We start from the raw sequence: 18,803 nt of genomic DNA, 5'->3' as shown, positions 1-18,803 counted from the left end.
GGAGTGGCTGAAGGGCCTTGCTGTCCCTGCAGCCTTCCAACATGAAGCTTTTCTTTGTTTTTCCAGTGAAGGAAAGGTTTTATATGTATGGTAAAATGAGCTGTGGCAGTGCCATGGGTTTGGATGGGGAGAAGATGCAGGGGTGAGTTAATCCTTGTGTTCTCACAGGTACAGAAGTGGGGTGGCCTCAGCACCTGTCTTGGTTAAAACCAAGCTTTGGATAAAACCATTGCATTCTCCTGTGCCTTCCCTGTTGGCTTAGGCTGAACTGCAGTATCTTCACTGATTGAAGGAAAAGTACTTTACGTGTCCTTAGAGCATTCTGTACAGGTTTAATGCCACAACATAAATTAATGCAATAAAAGTGTGGGCTTAAAATAAGGGGGGGGGAGGAGAGGAAATGACACATGGGTGATGGAATGCTTGCAAAACTGCTTTTAAGGAAGAAGAGTAGCTTACCATGTCAACTGCTGGAGGCAAGTTAGTTAACTTAGCTGAAGCCATAAAATTAAATATTAAAAAAACACATTAGAAATATACATAAATGTATTAAAAATATCATAGAACATGCTGAGTTGGAGGGGACCCATCAGGAACATCGAGTCCTGGCCCTGCTCAGGATGTCCCATGCATCCCACCATCTGCTTGGGAGCATTGTCCAAATGCTTCTTGAGCTCTCTTTATAATAACATAATACATAAAAATCTTAAGCATATAAATATATTAAATGTGTATATTTTAACTATAAGTATATTAAAAATTAACACAACAACTGAAAGATCTCCTGTTGCTCCAGGACCATGCTTGGGGCTCCCTGGCGGCAGCGGGGCTCGAACTCGCGGCTCTCCGGCCCTCCCAGCCGCGCCTTGTCCGGGCACTCCGCGGTCCTCCGGGCCGGCAGGGGGCGCTGCGCGCGCGCCACTCTGTCCCGGCGGGCCCGTGAGGAGGCGCGCGGAGCCGCCGCCGTGTCCGTCATGGCGGCGGCGCTGTCGGGGCCGCTGAGCCCCGAGCTGGCCCAGGCCGTGTCCCAGGCGCGGGTCCTGGTGGTGGGGGCCGGCGGCATCGGCTGCGAGCTGCTCAAGAACCTGGTGCTCACCGGCTTCAGCAGCATTTACGTGGTGCGGGTCGATGGCGGGGCGGGGGCTGGGGCGTTCCGGGGCTGGCGGGCGGGGGGAGGCCGAGCGCGGGGCCGCGGGTGCCGCTCGGCGGGGGCGCGGTGTCGGCGGGGCCGCTCCGCTCCGCGGTGCGTGCGCGGTTTCAAAGCGCCCCGGGCCGCCAAAGCCGCCGCGGGCCCGCCGAGCCGGGGCGCCACAAAGGGGCCGCGGCCTGCGCGCCATCGCCGCCCCCCCTCAGGCCGGGCTCTCGCCGGGCGCGGGAGCTCCTCCTTCTCCCGCCGAGGTCAGGCCGCCTTCCCGGCCAGGCCGCGGATCTCCGCCAGCCCGCGGAAAAACCGCCCGGGAGAGCGCGCTGTGCCGTGCTTGCTGCCCGGCGCGATCCTTCAAGTCTTTAGTTTTGCCGAGTGCCGCCTTTGCCGGTGCTGGGGGTGAGGGTCCCGTGATGAATTGCAGCGAGAAGCCCCCGGGAGAGATGAGCTCTGCTTTCAGATCCCGAGCTGGAACCCCGTCAGTGCTGGAGCTTCCCGCGGGCTTTCGCTTTTGCTTCCAGATATTAATCTGTGAATGCGTACAGGAAGGGCAGGTGTGAGAGGGTAGTAATGAAAAGGAGAGAAATACTGTTGGTCAGACTGATTGCCTGATGTCCAGACCTTGATTGGTTTCTTATTGTAGTAAAGAAGAGTATATGGTTTTAAATCCAGCGAGAGCATAGGTCTGTTTCCTTCAATACCTTTTTACTAACGTGCCCAGGAGTCACATCTGAGTTTTGTGTGACAGGTTGTGGGAGTTTGGGTTTGTAGTCAGACTTGTTGAGCAGAGCAGCTCTTATCTAAAACTGTATCAGCTTCTAGAAGAAAACAGTTACTTGTTTGCCTTGTTGTTCTTACAGCTTGGGCTTTCCTGCTGGAATGTTTTTTAAACTTTTAGAGTATGTTTAATTCCAAATTTTCCTTTTGGTTTGAGAACCTATCTAATTTGAACATTACCAGGGAATATAAATAGGGAAGGGATAATCAATAACTGCAGAGGAGTGGAAGCATTTTCTGCACTGTTCCCCTCGTTCCCCCCCCGACTGTGGTGTGTCAGTTATGTACTCCTGTAGTCCATTATAACAGAGCTTAAAGCTCCTGATTTTCCAGTTAGTCATTAGGCATAAATCTCATCGGGGTGTGCTTGTTTCACTTATTACAGTTTGGGGGTTGGTACTGCCTTTCAGAGCTGACTTGGTGGGACTCCATTAACTTAAAGGCATGTTGGATCAGGGCTGTCTTCATATGACAATACCACTGGCAGTGTTTTATGTAAGACATGATGTTGTGATAACATGGGGAACACGTGGGTACAAGACAAGGTGAGAGCAAAAGAAGACTTGTTACGCAAAAAAGGAATTTGCTGTTAGCAGAATAAATTGCTTTTGTCAATGTTTGTGAGATTTTTGAGAGTTTTCTTGTTACTAAATATTAACAAACTTGAACATCTGAAAATACTTTTTGTTTTTGTAATAATTATGATTTTTTAAAAAGAATATTAATACTAAAAATAAAAATTAGTCGTTTTGAATACCAGACACTGATATGTGACTTAAGTATAGTGTGTTGAAAGTCATACCCTTTTGCTAGGAATGAAGAACAAAATTACGTTTTTTCAGGATCCAGGTCTGAATTAAGAACATGAGTAAATGTTAAGTTACGATGCCTTTTCTTCCAGGTTACCAAAATGGAAACAGCGTAGTTATCTTATAAGTGAGCTGTTAAATTCTCATCATTCTTAGCTGGACTGAAGCTTCTGTTGAGGTCTAATGGTCTCAAGTTTTCTCCCTGGAGAACTCCCTTTGCTCCCTTTAATGCTGTAATTCTTGTTCTCACTAGGAGCTGATGTCACTTGTCATCCTTTCCAGTTGAAATATTCAAAGCTTTTTGGGTAGTGAAGGTTTTAACAGAGTTTTGCACTTTACTGTTTTCCCTTGAAGTTCTTGGGCTTTCTGGCTTTGGACTAAGCAAGCTTTCTGTGTGTCTTTTGAGGGAGGAACAGAGGTAGAAATGTGAATGATACAAATACCATTTTCATGAAAAGAGAAGGCCTCAGGTAGTTACTGTGATACTGTGGTAGTAATGTTTAACAGTCTCAGCTCTATTATGTATTTTTAAAACATTGTATCTTCTCTGTGTGCTCTATATCCACAGGAGCTTTTATTAACTGTCTAAATAAAGCTCTGTTGCTATTGCAGTTTTTAGTATGTTAAAACTTAGTCCTTCAATGGAAAATATTCCCTTCAGAAAAGAGGTGGATGAATCCTGGGGCTTGGCTCTCTCATGCAGAGGATGTTCAATGAGTGTGTGCTGAGCTTTTTTCATAATTCAGGTTTGGTTAATGAAGTCAGAAATGTGTGAGAGCACCCTGAGGAGGTAATTTTTAAACTTCTGCACAGTCACTCTGAGAGTGCTCTGTGAGTAGCTGAAGGTGTTACTGTGCTGAGTATGTCAGCATTACCTGTGGGAATTTGGGAGAAGTATCTCTGATGCTCAGACAAACTCTCACTCTCCTCATTAAAATTGTTAAGGACAGGAGAAGACTTCTAAAAACAGTTGTTGATCAAAGAAACCTTAATTGCATGAAAAGTAGTGGTAACAAAGCTAGGAATAAATGTCAAAGTTCTAGTTAAATCTTTTTAATTCTTGTGGAGGCTAAAGATACTGAATGTATGCTGTTCCTGTGTATTTATTAATAAATAGAAACATAGCTGTTGGGAGAATTGTAGTCAGGGTATCCATTGTGTTCATGCTGTGTGTTTTTAAACATTTTGATTGTGCAATTGGATTTTTTATAGGTAGACCTCATAATTTGTTCCTGTGCACTTAGGCAGTTAGTCCTGGGGACAGTCAGTAGAGACTCTTGCCCTGCAGTGTGTGTGTAGGATGGCTGTGCAGCCCTTGAGGTACTGATTGAGTGCTTAAAGCCATGCTCTATAAAGTGGAAGGACCAGTTGGTTTGGAGCAGCCTTTGCTGGGCCCAGGGGAAGCACAGAGCCAGTGCTCAGGGTGGGTGGTGAGGGAGAAGCTGGCTGGACCTGTCTCCATGGATTTCTGCATTTTCCCACCTGAGCTTGCTCTATGCTCCTCAGGAATTGCTGCTAAAATCTTTATCCTGTGCAAGCAGCACCATCGGTGTTGGCTTTCTACTCACTGCCATGGGATGTATCTCAAAAGTCATGAGCTTTCTCAGCAGGGGCTCTCTGCAGAAAGTTTGTTCTCTTGGAGCCCTGCACTTTTGTCATGGTCCTCTGTCAGCAATCGTTGATAACTTGGGGATTCCTGAAGATAATTAGGTGACCACCTGTGCCTCTTTGGTTGCTGTAGTGCAGATGTAACACCTGAAAGGTCTGAGAAGGGCTCCGTAAAGTCTGCATTTTGCCCAGTCATCTTTTCTTCAAACTGTGTTAATGGTTTTGTACCTTTTCTTCCTGTGAAAGTGAAATGCCTCTCTTGTGTGTTTATAGATTGATTTGGATACTATTGATGTCAGCAATCTCAACAGACAGTTTCTGTTTCAGAAGAAACATGTTGGAAGATCAAAATCACAGGTGAGGAAAAAGTCAAAGCTCAAGCCTCATTACTCAGTATTATTTTATGTGTAGTGTTAGAAACATGTCACAGTTTAGTTTCTGCTGGGAAGAGGTAAGTGTTGGTTGGCTGATGGTGGCTGTCCACAGCATTTAATTATTAAAGTATTTAAATCTCTTAAGGTAGTCAACTTACTCGATACACAGCTGGTATCAAGTCTGTCTTTTAGAAGGAAGGAAGAAATAATAAGTGTTTTTTTTGTTTTCTTTTTTTTTGTTTTGTTTCTAGGTTGCCAAGGAAAGCGTGTTACAGTTTTGTCCAGAAGCTAATATTATAGCTTACCATGATAGCATCATGAAGTATGTTTGGTTTTAAGCTCTAATTACATGTTTGATTTGCAAGTACTGTGTTATTTAAATGCTACATTGGTGTACTTTAAAGTATTTTACAAAGCTTCCTCAGTAAGGAGAAATACCTGTAAATGTCAACTACCACACACCTGAGTGGGAGTGCCACTTTTGCATGGGTTTTAAGCTCTGGTAGTAAGCTGTAATCATTTGTTTGTGTCTGTTTTTCATTTTATTGGCAACATTTGCCATATGAATTTCTACTGTAAGGATGTCCTGATGTCTTGAACAATAATTAAATTAAAAGACATGTGAATGTTGAGTCTGTGATTAAAAAAAACTAAGTCCTTTGTATGTGTGTGGGTAACTAAGTGTCATTTATATTTGCCCCAAGATGCTGAAATTTAGTCTTTATGACCTGCAACCAATGAGTAGAGTACAGAGTTATGTAGGGTTCCATTAACTATTCCCCATGTTTTAATTTATATTTGCCCCAATTTCTAAAAAATGGGTCTCCTGTATCATGGAGGTTTGAGCTCTGATATTGCTGTTAGCCAGTGAAACACTGACTCACCACATCCTTCTCCTGAAACTGTTAATCCTGTTTCCTCTTTTCTCTCTCTTCTTCTCCACCTTCTTCTTTAAGTCAGAAAAATGTGATGTAAAGATAACTGAGGTGCCAGGATTTAAGGTCCCATTGGCTCCTTATTGGTGTTGGCTCCTTAGGGTATGGCCACACAATCAAACCAATGGAGCTATCACAGCACAATGAATTATGCACAGTCTGATGAGCTGTGGTAATTACAGTGTGCATGTTTTAGCCACAGCTCATGGTTTTTAAGGTCAGTTACCACAGCTCAGCCAATTTACTCATTAGGTCAGAGTAGTTTAATCACTTTCCCTTGTCTGCCCATTTCATTGGTCAAATTAGTACTAATTGCAGTAGCTTCCTTCCAGCAGCATAAAATTCGTGCTTTCAGCCAGCTTTAAAGTGGGCAGAAGACAAATGGGGCAGTTAAAGGATAGCTAAATTTATAAATGTATAAGATGTGTAATTTATCATATGAACATCAGTTGCATGTGTAGAGTTTCTGTTGTGCAGTACTAACCAAGAACTCGGATGTGCCATTTGAAATGTTGTTTTTGTTTTCTGTAGCCCTGACTATAACGTAGAGTTCTTCCGCCAGTTTACGTTGGTTATGAATGCTCTGGATAACAGAGGTGAAGTTTTCACTATGATTTTATATTACAGATGTTGCTTGTTCCCTGCTGCAGAGTCATTTGAATCACAATATCCTCCTAACCCATCTGCAGTAGGACTAAACCTCATGTGTTTTGCTAAAAACTTGAAGGGGGGGTTAGTGCTTCAACAGTGTTCTGAAAGGAAATGTGCACTGCTAATTGCTGCTTCATGGGACCTGCTGAGTGCTGTGGGTACAGTGTAGCTTTAGTCACTTGAGTTTGCTGTTTATTAATGTCCATATATCTTGTGAGAATGGGAAACTGGGCTTTGTGAAAATGGTGTAGTGCTCTATAGAAAAACAAGGTATGGGAGAGATAAGTGCATAGGATGCTAGTTTGAATTTGGAGAAGTAAAACTTTATTTTTCTTAACTATTCCACTTTTTTCTTTAAAACCTTCTTGATTTGCAGCTGCCCGTAACCACGTGAACAGGATGTGTCTGGCTGCTGATATTCCTCTTATAGAGAGTGGAACTGCAGGCTACCTTGGACAAGTAACTGTTATCAAAAAGGTTAGGTGGGGTGTCACTCTTGTCATTGGCTATTTTAGACAACAGGGAGTGGGTGTTTGGAGATAGAGTTACAGTTCATCTGTTAATAGCCCAAACTGTCAGTAGCCTTCTTGGAGTGACAAGTAAATACTTCATTTTTCACAGGGAGTGACAGAATGTTATGAATGTCAGCCTAAACCAACTCAGAAAACATTCCCAGGCTGCACAATCCGAAACACACCCTCGGAGCCAATCCATTGCATTGTGTGGGCCAAGTATTTGTTCAAGTAAGTGACTTTTACAAAAAAATAGGTACCGTGGTTCATTCTTTTGGTTTCTAAACCTACAGAGAAAGAAATAAATTGGCATACCTTTTCCCCCTAATTTATTGTAATGGATTTTAAATTCATTTAAAATTGATTTAGATTGATTATGGTAAAAACCTCAGGTTCCTTGACCTGGGTACTGGGGTGGTTATAAAGATGGGAAGTTGATTAGTATTAGGCCTTCCTCTAATAGTACAAAAAATCTGGTGGAATAGCTTGGCACAGCAGTGTAGACTGAGGTTGCTTTATTCTTCATCCTTGTATGAAGTAAGCACATTTTTCAGTTTAATGCGTGTTTTAACAAGTGTAAAGTTTTTTTGAATCTTGGATATCCCATAGGTTCTAAAAATACATTTAGTACTGCAGTGTAAATATTAGGCTGAATATTGGGTGAGCTACTGATGAGTTATACAGAAAACTGTTTTGCTGAATTCATTTTTGTATTGGGCATTCTGTGTTGTCCATGTTAAGTCCATGTGCACTGAATCGCAACAGTTTAAATGAAAAGCAATGTATGAAGTGGCAATCTGTCTGAAAGCAAGGAATCCAAAATGAATATATATCCATGTCTTTAACTAGATATGCTGAAATTCTAGTCTTGTTCTTAATTGTTATATAGCCAGTTGTTTGGAGAAGAAGATGCTGATCAAGAAGTCTCACCTGACAGAGCTGATCCTGAAGCTGCCTGTGAGTGTGACATAAGCTGGTGGTTTACCCTGTTACTGAAATGTTCTGTTTCAGAGATTATGACTCCTTTCTGTATGTTTCCTAAGATTAGAGAGTTCAGCTCTATTTTCTTTAAAGAAGATTCTGCTTCTGGCCTCTGGGAGGATTGTAGTTTGAACAAGTGATGTTTGTAGTCACTCTGAATTTTCCACTCCTAGCTGAGAGTTTGCAAGGAACTTCAGGAATTGTGTTTCTGCTCTTCTACCCTGCAACACTTGAGCATTGATCTACATAGGAAATATGCCCATTTTGAGCGATATTTTTATAGCTATTCAGTATTTTTCTGTAAGGACAGTGAATATGAGGTGAATAAGCATCATTGTTGGTTGCTTCTTCTGGATCCTTTGATAGATGAATGGACTTGGGAGCTTAGAGTATCCTTTGACTCTTCAAATTCTTTGGACATCAGATAGTAATTACTGGACAGGTTGTTCCTACAGGAAGTGCAGAATGAAATTGGTGAGTCTTTAAAAGAGTGACAATATAAAATCACTTAAAACAATGGCTGCTGAAGTAGTTGACAGGTAGCAAATGCAATGCCACTTATTTAAGTAAAGAGAGAAGGGCAGGTCCAGGAGTGCAGAGCTGGAGCCTGGTGTCTGCAGTGACAGACTGGCCACAGTCAGGGTGCTCTGGTCACACAGAGGTGACAGTGGCCAGCTTTGGCCACAGCTCAGAGCTCAGCACTGCGTAGCCCTCGCTCACCGCCCCACCCAGAGCAGGGAGAACCACAAGAAAAGTGAACCTCACAGGCTGGGAAAGAACAGCTAATAATGGAGACAAATATGTTCTAGTATTGATAATTATTGGAATAGAGAGAGGAGGAGTAAAACTCAAGACAAACAGGTGATGCAGTTGCTGACTGCCCTCTGGCCAGTGGATGCTCAGCCAGTCCCCAGGCAGAGATCAGCCCCTCCCAGCCAACTCCCCCAGTTTATGTGCTGAGCTGGACGTTCTGAGGTCTGGAATATTCCTGTGGCCAGTTCAGGTCAGCTGTGCTGGCTCTGCTCCCTCCGTGCTTCTTGTGCTTCTGCTCACTGGCAGAGCATGGGAAACTGAAAAGTCCTTGACTTGGAGTAACCTCTTGGCAACAGCTGAAACATCAGCGTGTTACCAACAGTATTCTGGTGCAGAATCCAAAACATAGCACCAGACCACCTACTAGAAATAAAATTAACTCTCCCAGCCCAAACCAGGACATCCAGGGAAGGGTCAATGCAACATTTATGAAGGGAAGTCATGCCCACACAGCTCTGTGGGTCCATGGAAGCAATCAGCAAGCCTGTACTGTGTGTCTGGTTAAGGCTATTCTGAATGTGCTGGGGGCAGATCCAGAAACTGGTGAGGGGAACCTGAGGGACATAAGCGGCCAAGGGGACAAAAGAAGGCTGAAGATCCTGAAGTGGATAAACTACTTGAATGATAGAGATAAATGGTGATTAGAAGAGTCTCAGATGGGAGATGTGTGCTGTTCAGTGCAGATGATCAGGCAGAGTCACTCAGAATAAAAAAGATAAGGACTCAGTGCAAAAAGTAGTAGAAAGCTTCACAATATGAAGTGACTGGGCAATGATACATGAGGCAGATAAATATGAAATAATGCAAATGATGCATTGGTGAAAGGGGGAAAACATTCAGATTCACAAATGTAGACATAAAGTGATGGTCTCTGAGTTGATTTTTCTCTTGCAGTCAAGACATTAATAGCCACTTCTATGAAAACATCAACCTGGTTATTAGAAATCATGATTGCAGTTGTTGGATGTGACTGGGAAAGAAAGAAAATTGTTAGCATCTTTATAGAGTTGAGGGGTTTTTGTATAAAAAGAACCAGAGATAGGAAACCTGTTTGTTTGTTTATTTGTTTTGAAATCCCAACCAAACTAAGATTCTTTAGCCAGAAAAGAGACTATTAAAAAGGGGTGGTAAGACATTTCTGAAGTAGCAACATTATGTAGAGAAAATTAGTGAGAAACAATTGTTTCTACCAGTAAAGGAGTTGTGTGTTATCGGGTTAAATCAGTGAGTTGCAGTTGCAGGGGCAAAGAGGAACAGGCACACTGTGCCCAACTCAGCTTTTGTTGGGTACAATAAAGCCATTTCATGCTCCCTGCATAATTTTGGTTATTGACTCTGGGGATAATACTTGGATGGGATTTTTTTTTTAATATTGGTTATCACTTTATTAATAGGGGAGCCAGCAGAAGCAGAAGCCAGAGCACTAGCATCTAATGAAGATGGTGAGATTAAACGTGTTTCAACTAAGGAGTGGGCTAAATCCACTGGCTATGATCCAGTTAAACTTTTTACTAAGGTATCTTCTTTACCCCAAATAAATGTCTTTATTGAAATGTACAAGATGCTGTAAAGTTAAATCAAACCCCAGATTGGACATTTAATGCAAGCCATCAATTTTGTGATCCTGTTGTAACATCCACCAGTTTTGCAGTTGTGTTGGTCTCTTGCCACATTTGCTTGCTTCACAGGATTCCATCTGCATCTGTAGAGATGGCTGCAGCAGCCTGCCACTGTGCAGACAAAACTCCATTGCAATTACTTTTAATGGGGAAGGGCCTGTTTGACCTATGGAATTGCACTGGGCATAATCAGACCAATCTCAGGACCTAAAAGCTATCAGTCATCTGTGTTTTATCAGGCTCTGGCATAAGAAAAAACAAATTGATGTAGGAATTTTTGTTCTAAATAGTTACTGAAAATAGATAAATAAAGGAAATAAGGTTGTATGAGAATATAATGTTCATAGGATAGCAATAACTTTTCTTTGGAAATTCATTGGCATGTTCATTCACTTGGCTCAGAGAGGGCGTACAGAAAACTGTAGGGATGGCTTCAGTAGACAGGGAAAACCACTGTTTGAACTACTGTTTCTTGATTTTTCACTTATCTCCAGATTAATCTGAGCTATATCTGCTCTGTGCAGTGGGTGTTGAAGAGTGGGGAATAAGTTTTTAGAATCTTTTTATGTAGTTAAAAATGTTGTCAAGGAGAAAATCAAGACCTCATCAATGTAATGCTGATTTTTCAGTCTTTTTTTCCCCTTTAATTTTTTTTTTTTTCATATTTCCTAGCTTTTCAAAGATGACATTAGGTATCTGCTGACAATGGATAAGCTGTGGAGGAAAAGAAAGCCTCCAGTGCCACTGGACTGGGCTGAGGTACAAAAGCAAGGTAACTGTCCCTCCTCCTGTGTATTTGTAAGTTCTACCTGCTGTTTATTAATGCATCTCTGTGATAGACATTTTTTTACTGCTGCAGTTGAGTTCTGATAATGACCATATTAATTCTTTACCTTTCCTGAAGATTGCAAATTTTTCTCTGTATAGACAATATTTTTCTAAGACTATTTTGCAGTTTTTAGATGTTCAGTATTGGCTGTAGAAAATACACATTTAACAAAATTATGTCAGCTTATTCTGGGATACCTTACCATAAACACTTATAAGATTTGTCTCTGAAAGTTGTTTGGTTGAAAATTTGTAATTTGTTGTGTTTAGGTGAGTGATATCATAGTTATAGTTGCAGTTTTAAATTCAGATTTGTTGTAAATTTTTTTGGCTACTGTAGGTTAAGGATCTTGTTCTTAAATTTAGAAAATGCTGTATTTTGCTGCAACTGAAAGTCATTGGGGAGAACTTCTGTGGAACTGATAAATATTCCTGATCTTATTTTTTTTGTCTTTTTTTCCCAAAGAGCAAAACAAATCTGACCAGCAGAATGAGAGCTCTGCAGTGTTGAAGGATCAGCAGGTTCTCAATGTCAGGAGCTATGCAGACCTGTTTTCAAAGAGTGTTAAAACCCTGAGCCTTCACCTGGCTGAGAAGGCTGATGGAGAAGCACTTATATGGGATAAGGTTAGTTTGCCATGTATAAACTCTACATGTCTAATACAAATACTAGTTGGGCTCATTCAGGTTCCTTCCAAAATGCTACTGCTTAGAACAAAACTGTCTGGCACCTTATGGAAACACTTCCCATATGTAAATAAATATATTCTTTAAACACTATATTGTGTAACTCACTGAGGGTAAGAATTAACTGCTGTGGTATGAAATAACTTAATTCACCAAATTCTTCAGCTCAGAAAAGCATAAATTCATATGTATTTGTCATATTTTGATTTTTGAAAATATTTAAATAATGCAACTTCATTTTTCCTTTCTCATCTGTCTCCAAAATATGCTCTTAGCCAGATGTCAGTAGCTGGGGTTTTACTGAGGTTATGAGCAGTCAGCTGATGATGGGTGTGCAATACAAGTTCTGTTGAAGAAGACTAGAATTTTCTCTTATCACCACACACCATATCACTTCCCGTCATTTACCATTTGGCATAAGAAAAAAGCAGTCTGTAAATGGGGCGGGGGGGCAAAAATATTAAAATATTACTGCAACAATTAGTACAAATTCTTCTCTCTGAAACACCAGCATTTGAAACTGATTCAGAGTTAAAATTAGATGTGCAAATGTGTGAAACATTGTATAGACTTAGGATTTAAACATTTTTGTAATGTACAAGGCATTTTATTAGTACAAATGTACTAATTTACAACTAAAATACATGTTTAGGAACTGTTTTAGTATTAAAAGTACTGCTGCTCTGAGTACACCATCTGAAAGAGGAAGTATATTGACTTGGAAATGGAATTGTGTAGAGAATTTTTTTTTATTCTATTTTTTAAGGTTTTAAGAACCATGTGCTGCAAACTCTTTCCAATGAATAATCCAATTTTTAAATGCTTTTTGTATCAACTTCTTTTTAGGATGACCCTTCTGCCATGGATTTTGTCACTTCTGCTGCAAACCTCAGGATGCATGTTTTTGGAATGAATATGAAGAGCAGATTTGATATCAAGTGTAAGGATAAAATGTAACATTGTTTTGTTTAAATTATAATCTTGTTTTCTTTTGCTGTTATAAATCTGCATACTCTTGTTTGTTTTGCAGCAATGGCAGGAAATATTATCCCAGCTATAGCTACTACCAATGCAGTGATAGCTGGGCTGATAGTGCTGGAGGGTTTGAAGATTTTATCGGGGAAAATAGATCAGTGTAGAACGGTAAGTGGGAATAAAAGGCTTTTGCTTTCTTGCTATTTATTATTTATTTAAAAGTTACATTTAAGATTTTTTCACTATTGTGTAGTTTTACTGTCTCTCACTTGTCACTTCAGTAGATTCTGAATATGCTGGGAACTTTCAGTCACAATGAAAAGAGAAGTGCAGGTCTTAAGGATCAATAAATTCCTATGACTTAATAAAAATATGCTGCTGGATAGGTGAGAGAAGCAGGCTGCCATCACTTGCAGTGTGGTTGTTTGGTGTTAGAGCTGTTGGCAGGAGCTGCTCAGTCAGCACAGGCTGGACTGGTTGTGTGAGACTCCTGCTTAGCAGGCACAGCAGAGAGGATTAGGTAACAGGACAGCCTGTGAGACCAGGACAAGAAATCTGGGAAAACAGACTTCAGATGTGCTGGTAATTACAGAATAACCTGATTTCTTTTGTCTGTCCTCAAGATTTTTCTGAACAAGCAGCCAAATCCCAGGAAGAAGCTATTGGTTCCTTGTGCTTTGGATCCACCAAATCCCAATTGTTATGTGTGTGCAAGTAAGCCAGAAGTGACTGTGAAGCTTAACACACACAAAGTTACTGTGTTGACACTCCAGGATAAGGTAAATCTTGAGCTACAGTTACAGCTTTCATTTCAATTCTAATACTGTTGATTATTAAAAGAAGGTATTTGCCCAGTGTATTTTGACCAAGCATCTCCTGTTTATATTTACCCTACATTGCTCTCAGCTACAAGAAGAACTGATTAACCAATATGCTTCTTGCCCATGTGTGTTGTATGGCTTGTGAAACAATGTTTGCATTTTGTAAATTTTGATGGTTTTAAAGCCAATTCATATCTGAGAGCAAAAAACAGAATTTCTATTTTAGTTGAAAGTTCAGTAGCTGCATTACAGTTGTGGTCACAATTGATTTGTAATTCTGTCATTTTATGAAGTATTCTAAAAAACTTTCTAGCATATATGAACTTGTAAGTATCAGACCTCAAAAGTAATACAATAATTTTGTTCATGGAAGTGAACAGAAAGGTATAGGCTTTCAGTAGATGCCTGAATATGACCCATTAAAAAATCAACATAATTCAAGTGGATTTTTAAAATAAATCTTTCTAAGTCAGAGATTTGAATATATTTTAATATATTTGTGTTTTCAGATACTGAAAGAAAAATTCGCTATGGTAGCACCAGATGTACAAATAGAAGATGGAAAGGGAACTATCCTGATCTCTTCAGAAGAAGGTGAAACAGAAGGTATGTATGCTCCTGAGGGTTTGGGATAAGAGTAGATAAACCCTTGGAAGAGACTCTACAGAGTAGGTGTATAGCAGATGTTGCAGTTTGAAGAGAACTGGGTTTGCAAGGTTTTTAAGTGGCTTGAGGATAGCCAGGGGTATTGTGTGCAAGCTGCATGTGCAGCTCAGCTTTCCTGCACAAAGCACAGCTCAGCTGGCACATCAGGATTCCTTTCAGGAACAGGGATCTGCCTGCAAGCCCCCTGCATTTGCTGGCCTGTAGATGCTGCTTTGTTCATGATGCCAGAAACCATCTCCACAATGTTTCCAAATGCAGCAATTGTGAAGTGCTTGAACGTGAGGGCATGAGCAGTAAATAAATCAAACATAAGTAGCTTTAACTCCTAATAGTCTTAAATGTCAGCTTTTAATTTAAATATAGCTAATATGTGTTAGTCTTATGTTCCCACATAAAAGTTCTGGAGTAGTCCAGATTTATCCAGGTGTAAGGATCACTCTATGAATAGCTCCATACACTACAGGTTTTTTACTGTTTTTGCAGCAAATAACCACAGGAAGTTATCAGACTTTGGAATTCGAAATGGTACTCGACTACAAGCAGATGATTTCCTCCAGGACTATACTCTATTAATCAATGTGCTTCATAGGTAAGGATTCTGAAATAAGGATCTCTTGTGTTTATACATAGAGCAGTTCCACAGGGAATTATTCACTCACAATTTAAATACATGAATGAAGTTCAAAGATTAGGCTGCTGAAAGGAAATGTAGAGGTAAAAGAGGAATGATTATTTTTTATGAAATTATAATTTAAGGGTTTTTGTTAGGTTTTGTGTCTTTTTTATTGTAGTCTTGTTTTGTTGTGGTTTTGTTTTTTACAGCAATAACTGAAAGAGGTTTATTTCAGTAATTTATTGTTACACAACATAAGAATACATTGCAAAAACAAATTAACTTTTGAGGCAACCAACAAGCAAGAAACTGGCATTTAAAAAAACCCCTAAAATTTAGAAAGGCAAAAAACCCCCAGCCTGCTAGGATGATAATCCTCTGCTTGACTACCTGTGTTCAGAAGTCTCTCTGAACTAGCTGGGGTGTGTATTTAACCCTGGGTAATAACAGACATACACAGAAACTCACACTGCACGTTCTGTGGGAGTAGGGCTGTGCTGTTAAGGAAGAAAGGTAAGCTCAGGCAATGGCTTTTCTGATTCCTAAGCATTTAACTTTCTTAGTACTCGGTGGAATAGTGTTTAGGAATAGACAAAGCATAAATTATAAAAGAGGACTGAACAGATTTTCCACTTTTTCAGTATGTTTTCTCATTTTGTCACAGTTGCAGGGTCTGCTACTTGAATGGGTGGGTTTTTTTTGTAAAAGACTGAATTTTATTTTCTGGCTATTTAAAAGCGTGTGTATTTTTCTGCAGTGAAGACCTAGAAAAAGATGTAGAATTTGAAGTTGTTGGTGATACTCCTGAAAGAATTGGCCCTAAACCGTCAGAACCAACATCCAAGAACATTAGCAATGGTAGTGATGATGGAGCACAACCTTCAACATCAACAGGTAATCAACATTAAACAAAAGTCTTTCACTAGTGCAGTCCAGTTAAAGTTGTCTTCAGCTTTGTGATTTAACTTCACCGACACAAAATAAGAGGCATTTAAATTGCTTCTGTATATAATTAATACTGCATAGAAAAATGCACATTTACAATTTTTACTAAGGCACAAAAGTTTATAGTATATACACTTCAAAATTATGTTTTTTACCTGGTGTTCCGTTCTGTAAGATACGTGCACAGATTTAAGATACAAAATATGTAGTCCCTTCCTTCGTGTTTGAGGAAAAACTCAGTTTTAAGAGTTTTGCTAAAACTTCCTCCAAATTGTATGAAAAATTGCATAATTAAGCATAATTACTAAATTTTTACAGTGAAATTGTGTTTAAAACCAAACAAAATCCACTAGATGTCTTGAAAGTTCACATTTCTTCTTTCTTCTCTCTTCTTCATACTATCCATTGTTATCCTTCAGTTCTGTAAGTTTGCTCACCCTTCCACTTCTCCCTCTTTGAGGCTTCTTTCTCCTGGAATGTGGCCTCTCCTGGAGTTGTGCTGAGTACAGTAGGGAAAGGAGAGGCTGCTCTGCAGCTTGGTGTGTGCAAATCTTCTGCTTTGTACATGCAAAGAAAGTCCCTGTATTTTTGGCTTACTGCAGTATTTTCCACACCTGTGGTGAAGAATGAATACCAGTGTGCAAACTGTATTTTATAGTAATTTCAGGGACATTGAAGATACTCTTGCGGCTGCGTGGCAAAGAATTTGGATAAAGAATGCTCCAATTTTTTATGTATGAAAACATATGGTTCATGTTTAAAACATACTCTCATGGTTTGAGAGTAGATGTCTTTGCAGGATCCATTTGAACCCAAACCTGTGTTTTGCAGCTCCAGAGCAGGACGACGTGGTGATTGTGGACTCCGAGGACGAAGGTACTTCCAGCAACGCTGATGACGTGGAGAACAAGAGCCGCAAGAGGAAGCTGGAGAAGGGCTGTGAGTGCGTGGGGGCCAAGAGATCTCGTGCTGAGCAGGAGCAAGACGACCTCATGATCGTGGAGTCTGAGGATGAGGGTGCTGCCAGCAGCCTTGGGGAGGAGGAGAGCAGGAGCCACAAGAGGAAACTTGAGGAGAAAGGATGCGAGTGCATCGGGGCGAAGAGCGTGTGCTGAGCTAAGAGCAAGATGAAGAGCATTGGGGGGAACCTCCAAAATCACAGAGTGATTCACATGTCATACTGTAACAGCAAATTGTGGTGGGATGTGAAAAATGTCCAGAACTAGACTAACTCTAAGGCCTTGGTTCAAAGTGGATACCAAATTGCTGGCTTAAATAATTTGTGTCTGTTTCTCTTGATGATAAAACTCTCGTATCAATAGACTCTTCCAGAAGTTTTTTCTGTATTCCATATATTAAATGTAGTAGAAACATAGTCTATGAATAGCTACAGATAAGTATTTACCTAAACAGTCATGAAAACAGCATGGTATTTTTGTGTAAATACCTTTTAGGTATCATCCAACAGGACAAAAAACCCCTACTTTGGTTTAGTGAAAGGGCCATCATCAGATGCCCACATTTTAAGCAACTACATTTTTATTTTTCAGTGATTTCAAGTTTCCCAGCAGTGGCCTGCCTGCACATTTGCTTATCCCTTTGTGAGGCTATGTTGCTAGTGTGACTGCTCCACCTCCAGCATTAACAGAAACACAGATGCTTGAAGAATAACATTTTTGGCCTAGTCCTAAACATTTTTCACACCCTGAACAAGTAAAGAAGAAAATCCAACAAAGCAAATTAGTGCCATGTTCTAACAGTGTTCTTAAACATCAGCTGGCACTATGTACATTACTGTAAAACTGTTAATTTACTCCAGTTTTTCAGCTCGTACTGCCTGGTATGTCAATGTAAGAAGCAAATTTTTGTGTATTGTTACAGTTTCAGGTTATTTATATTTGATGTTTTGTAAACTCAGATACTACTACTATACTGTACATCTGATGGACCAAATAAATAACATCTGAAATACTTGCTATATTTGCTTGCACAGTCCAAGATTATGCTGACTTATGGGATTTTACAATGTATAGCCTTCAAAAATTACTGTATTATTTCCATTTTTCTAAACATAACCTAGTAGTACAGAACTTAAACTTCACTTGTTTGAGGTGAAAGGGGAATTTTTTTAATAAAACTTTTGTCAATGTTTTTTTTCTTGGACAATCAATTCTTGGGCTCTTCAGCTGCAGCAGTTGCACCACCACACATGCTTTCAGCACCTCATGCCTTCAGGAGGAGGAAAGTCTGATTTTTATACATTACACTTCGTGTGCAGGACAAAAGTGTAATGTTTAGAGTCAGTGTCTTAAAGCCTACTGCATTGGTGTTGGTAACTCAAAACTGTCACTGTTGGTTCTCAGAATGCATTAATTGCTCTACCAAAATAATCTCCCACTTTTGTGCCAGGGACCCAAAACTGCTCCCATTCATAGGTGAGTGTACTGTGAGCCTTACAGCGTACAGCAGTTGAGCAGCAAGATTTAATGTGTTTCAGTGTGCAGACTAAGTGAATTATAAAACAAATGTGAATTTTATAGAAGGAGAATGTTAAAAAAACAAAGGCCAGCTCATCATTGTGTTAAAATTGCCAGTGCTGTGCAAAACAGCTTCTACCAGGCAATTAATGTTTTATTTCTTCTTTTGGGCAGCAGCAGTCATATGCAGTGGCTGGTTTGGAGGCATAATAGTTTGCAGTGAAATCCTTTTGAGTTAGTTGCTGCTTGGCTGGCAGGAGTGAAGAGTGAGGTAAAGGCATAAATGAGAAAGGATTTCAGTGCTGCAATGGAAAACTTCTTGCCAGAAACAGCTGAAGAACTGGCACTTAATGTCTAATATCATCTTCCAAAAATTAAGGCTGACATATTTTGGTTTGAAGCTTTATTAAAAATAAAATTACTGCTTTATTTCGCTTTCTAACTTTTTTTAAAACACCAGTAGAGGGTGTAATCCTGGTTTTACTGAAATTGGAAGCTGAATGGAGTATGAGCTGGATTGAAACATCACCAACAGATTCAAGGGTAAAAAAAAAGCAGGGACAGTTCT

The 18,803-nt window shown here is 40.2% G+C and overlaps 1 protein-coding gene across 2 annotated transcripts; it reads left to right on the top strand.

Moving 5' to 3' along the window:
• Window positions 1-957: 957 nt before the first annotated feature.
• UBA2 (ubiquitin like modifier activating enzyme 2) lies at window positions 958-17,909 on the top strand. 2 transcript variants are annotated; one of them, XM_033069514.1, is made up of 17 exons: window positions 958-1,118; window positions 4,612-4,695; window positions 4,964-5,034; window positions 6,179-6,243; window positions 6,675-6,775; window positions 6,920-7,041; window positions 7,700-7,767; window positions 9,999-10,120; window positions 10,896-10,995; window positions 11,518-11,678; window positions 12,585-12,678; window positions 12,769-12,881; window positions 13,337-13,492; window positions 14,044-14,140; window positions 14,684-14,789; window positions 15,571-15,707; window positions 16,590-17,909. In XM_033069514.1, the coding sequence occupies exons 1-17, from the start codon at window positions 975-977 to the stop codon at window positions 16,871-16,873; spliced, it is 2,025 nt and encodes a 674-aa protein (XP_032925405.1). In that variant the 5' UTR covers window positions 958-974; the 3' UTR covers window positions 16,874-17,909. The 2 variants fall into 2 exon arrangements, with proteins under 2 accessions (XP_032925405.1, XP_032925406.1); XM_033069515.1 differs by lacking the exons at window positions 958-1,118; window positions 4,964-5,034 and having other exon boundaries at window positions 4,622-4,695.
• The last annotated feature ends 894 nt before the right edge of the window (window positions 17,910-18,803 follow it).

The sequence above is a fragment of the Catharus ustulatus genome, chromosome 11 (genome assembly GCF_009819885.2).
Source record: "Catharus ustulatus isolate bCatUst1 chromosome 11, bCatUst1.pri.v2, whole genome shotgun sequence".
NCBI lineage: Eukaryota > Metazoa > Chordata > Aves > Passeriformes > Turdidae > Catharus > Catharus ustulatus.
The sequence above is the reverse complement of the archived record's forward strand: the minus strand, read 5'-3'. Positions and strand labels throughout refer to the sequence as shown.

Bases quoted from the DNA above. Each gene is read 5' to 3' on its own strand.
- UBA2 (XM_033069514.1), top strand. From the start codon at position 975: ATGGCGGCGGCGCTGTCGGGGCCGCTGAGCCCCGAGCTGGCCCAGGCC. The intron at 7,768-9,998 runs GTGAGTGTGACA...CTTTATTAATAG, and splicing joins AGCTGATCCTGAAGCTGCCT to GGGAGCCAGCAGAAGCAGAA. The intron at 14,141-14,683 runs GTATGTATGCTC...CTGTTTTTGCAG, and splicing joins AGAAGAAGGTGAAACAGAAG to CAAATAACCACAGGAAGTTA.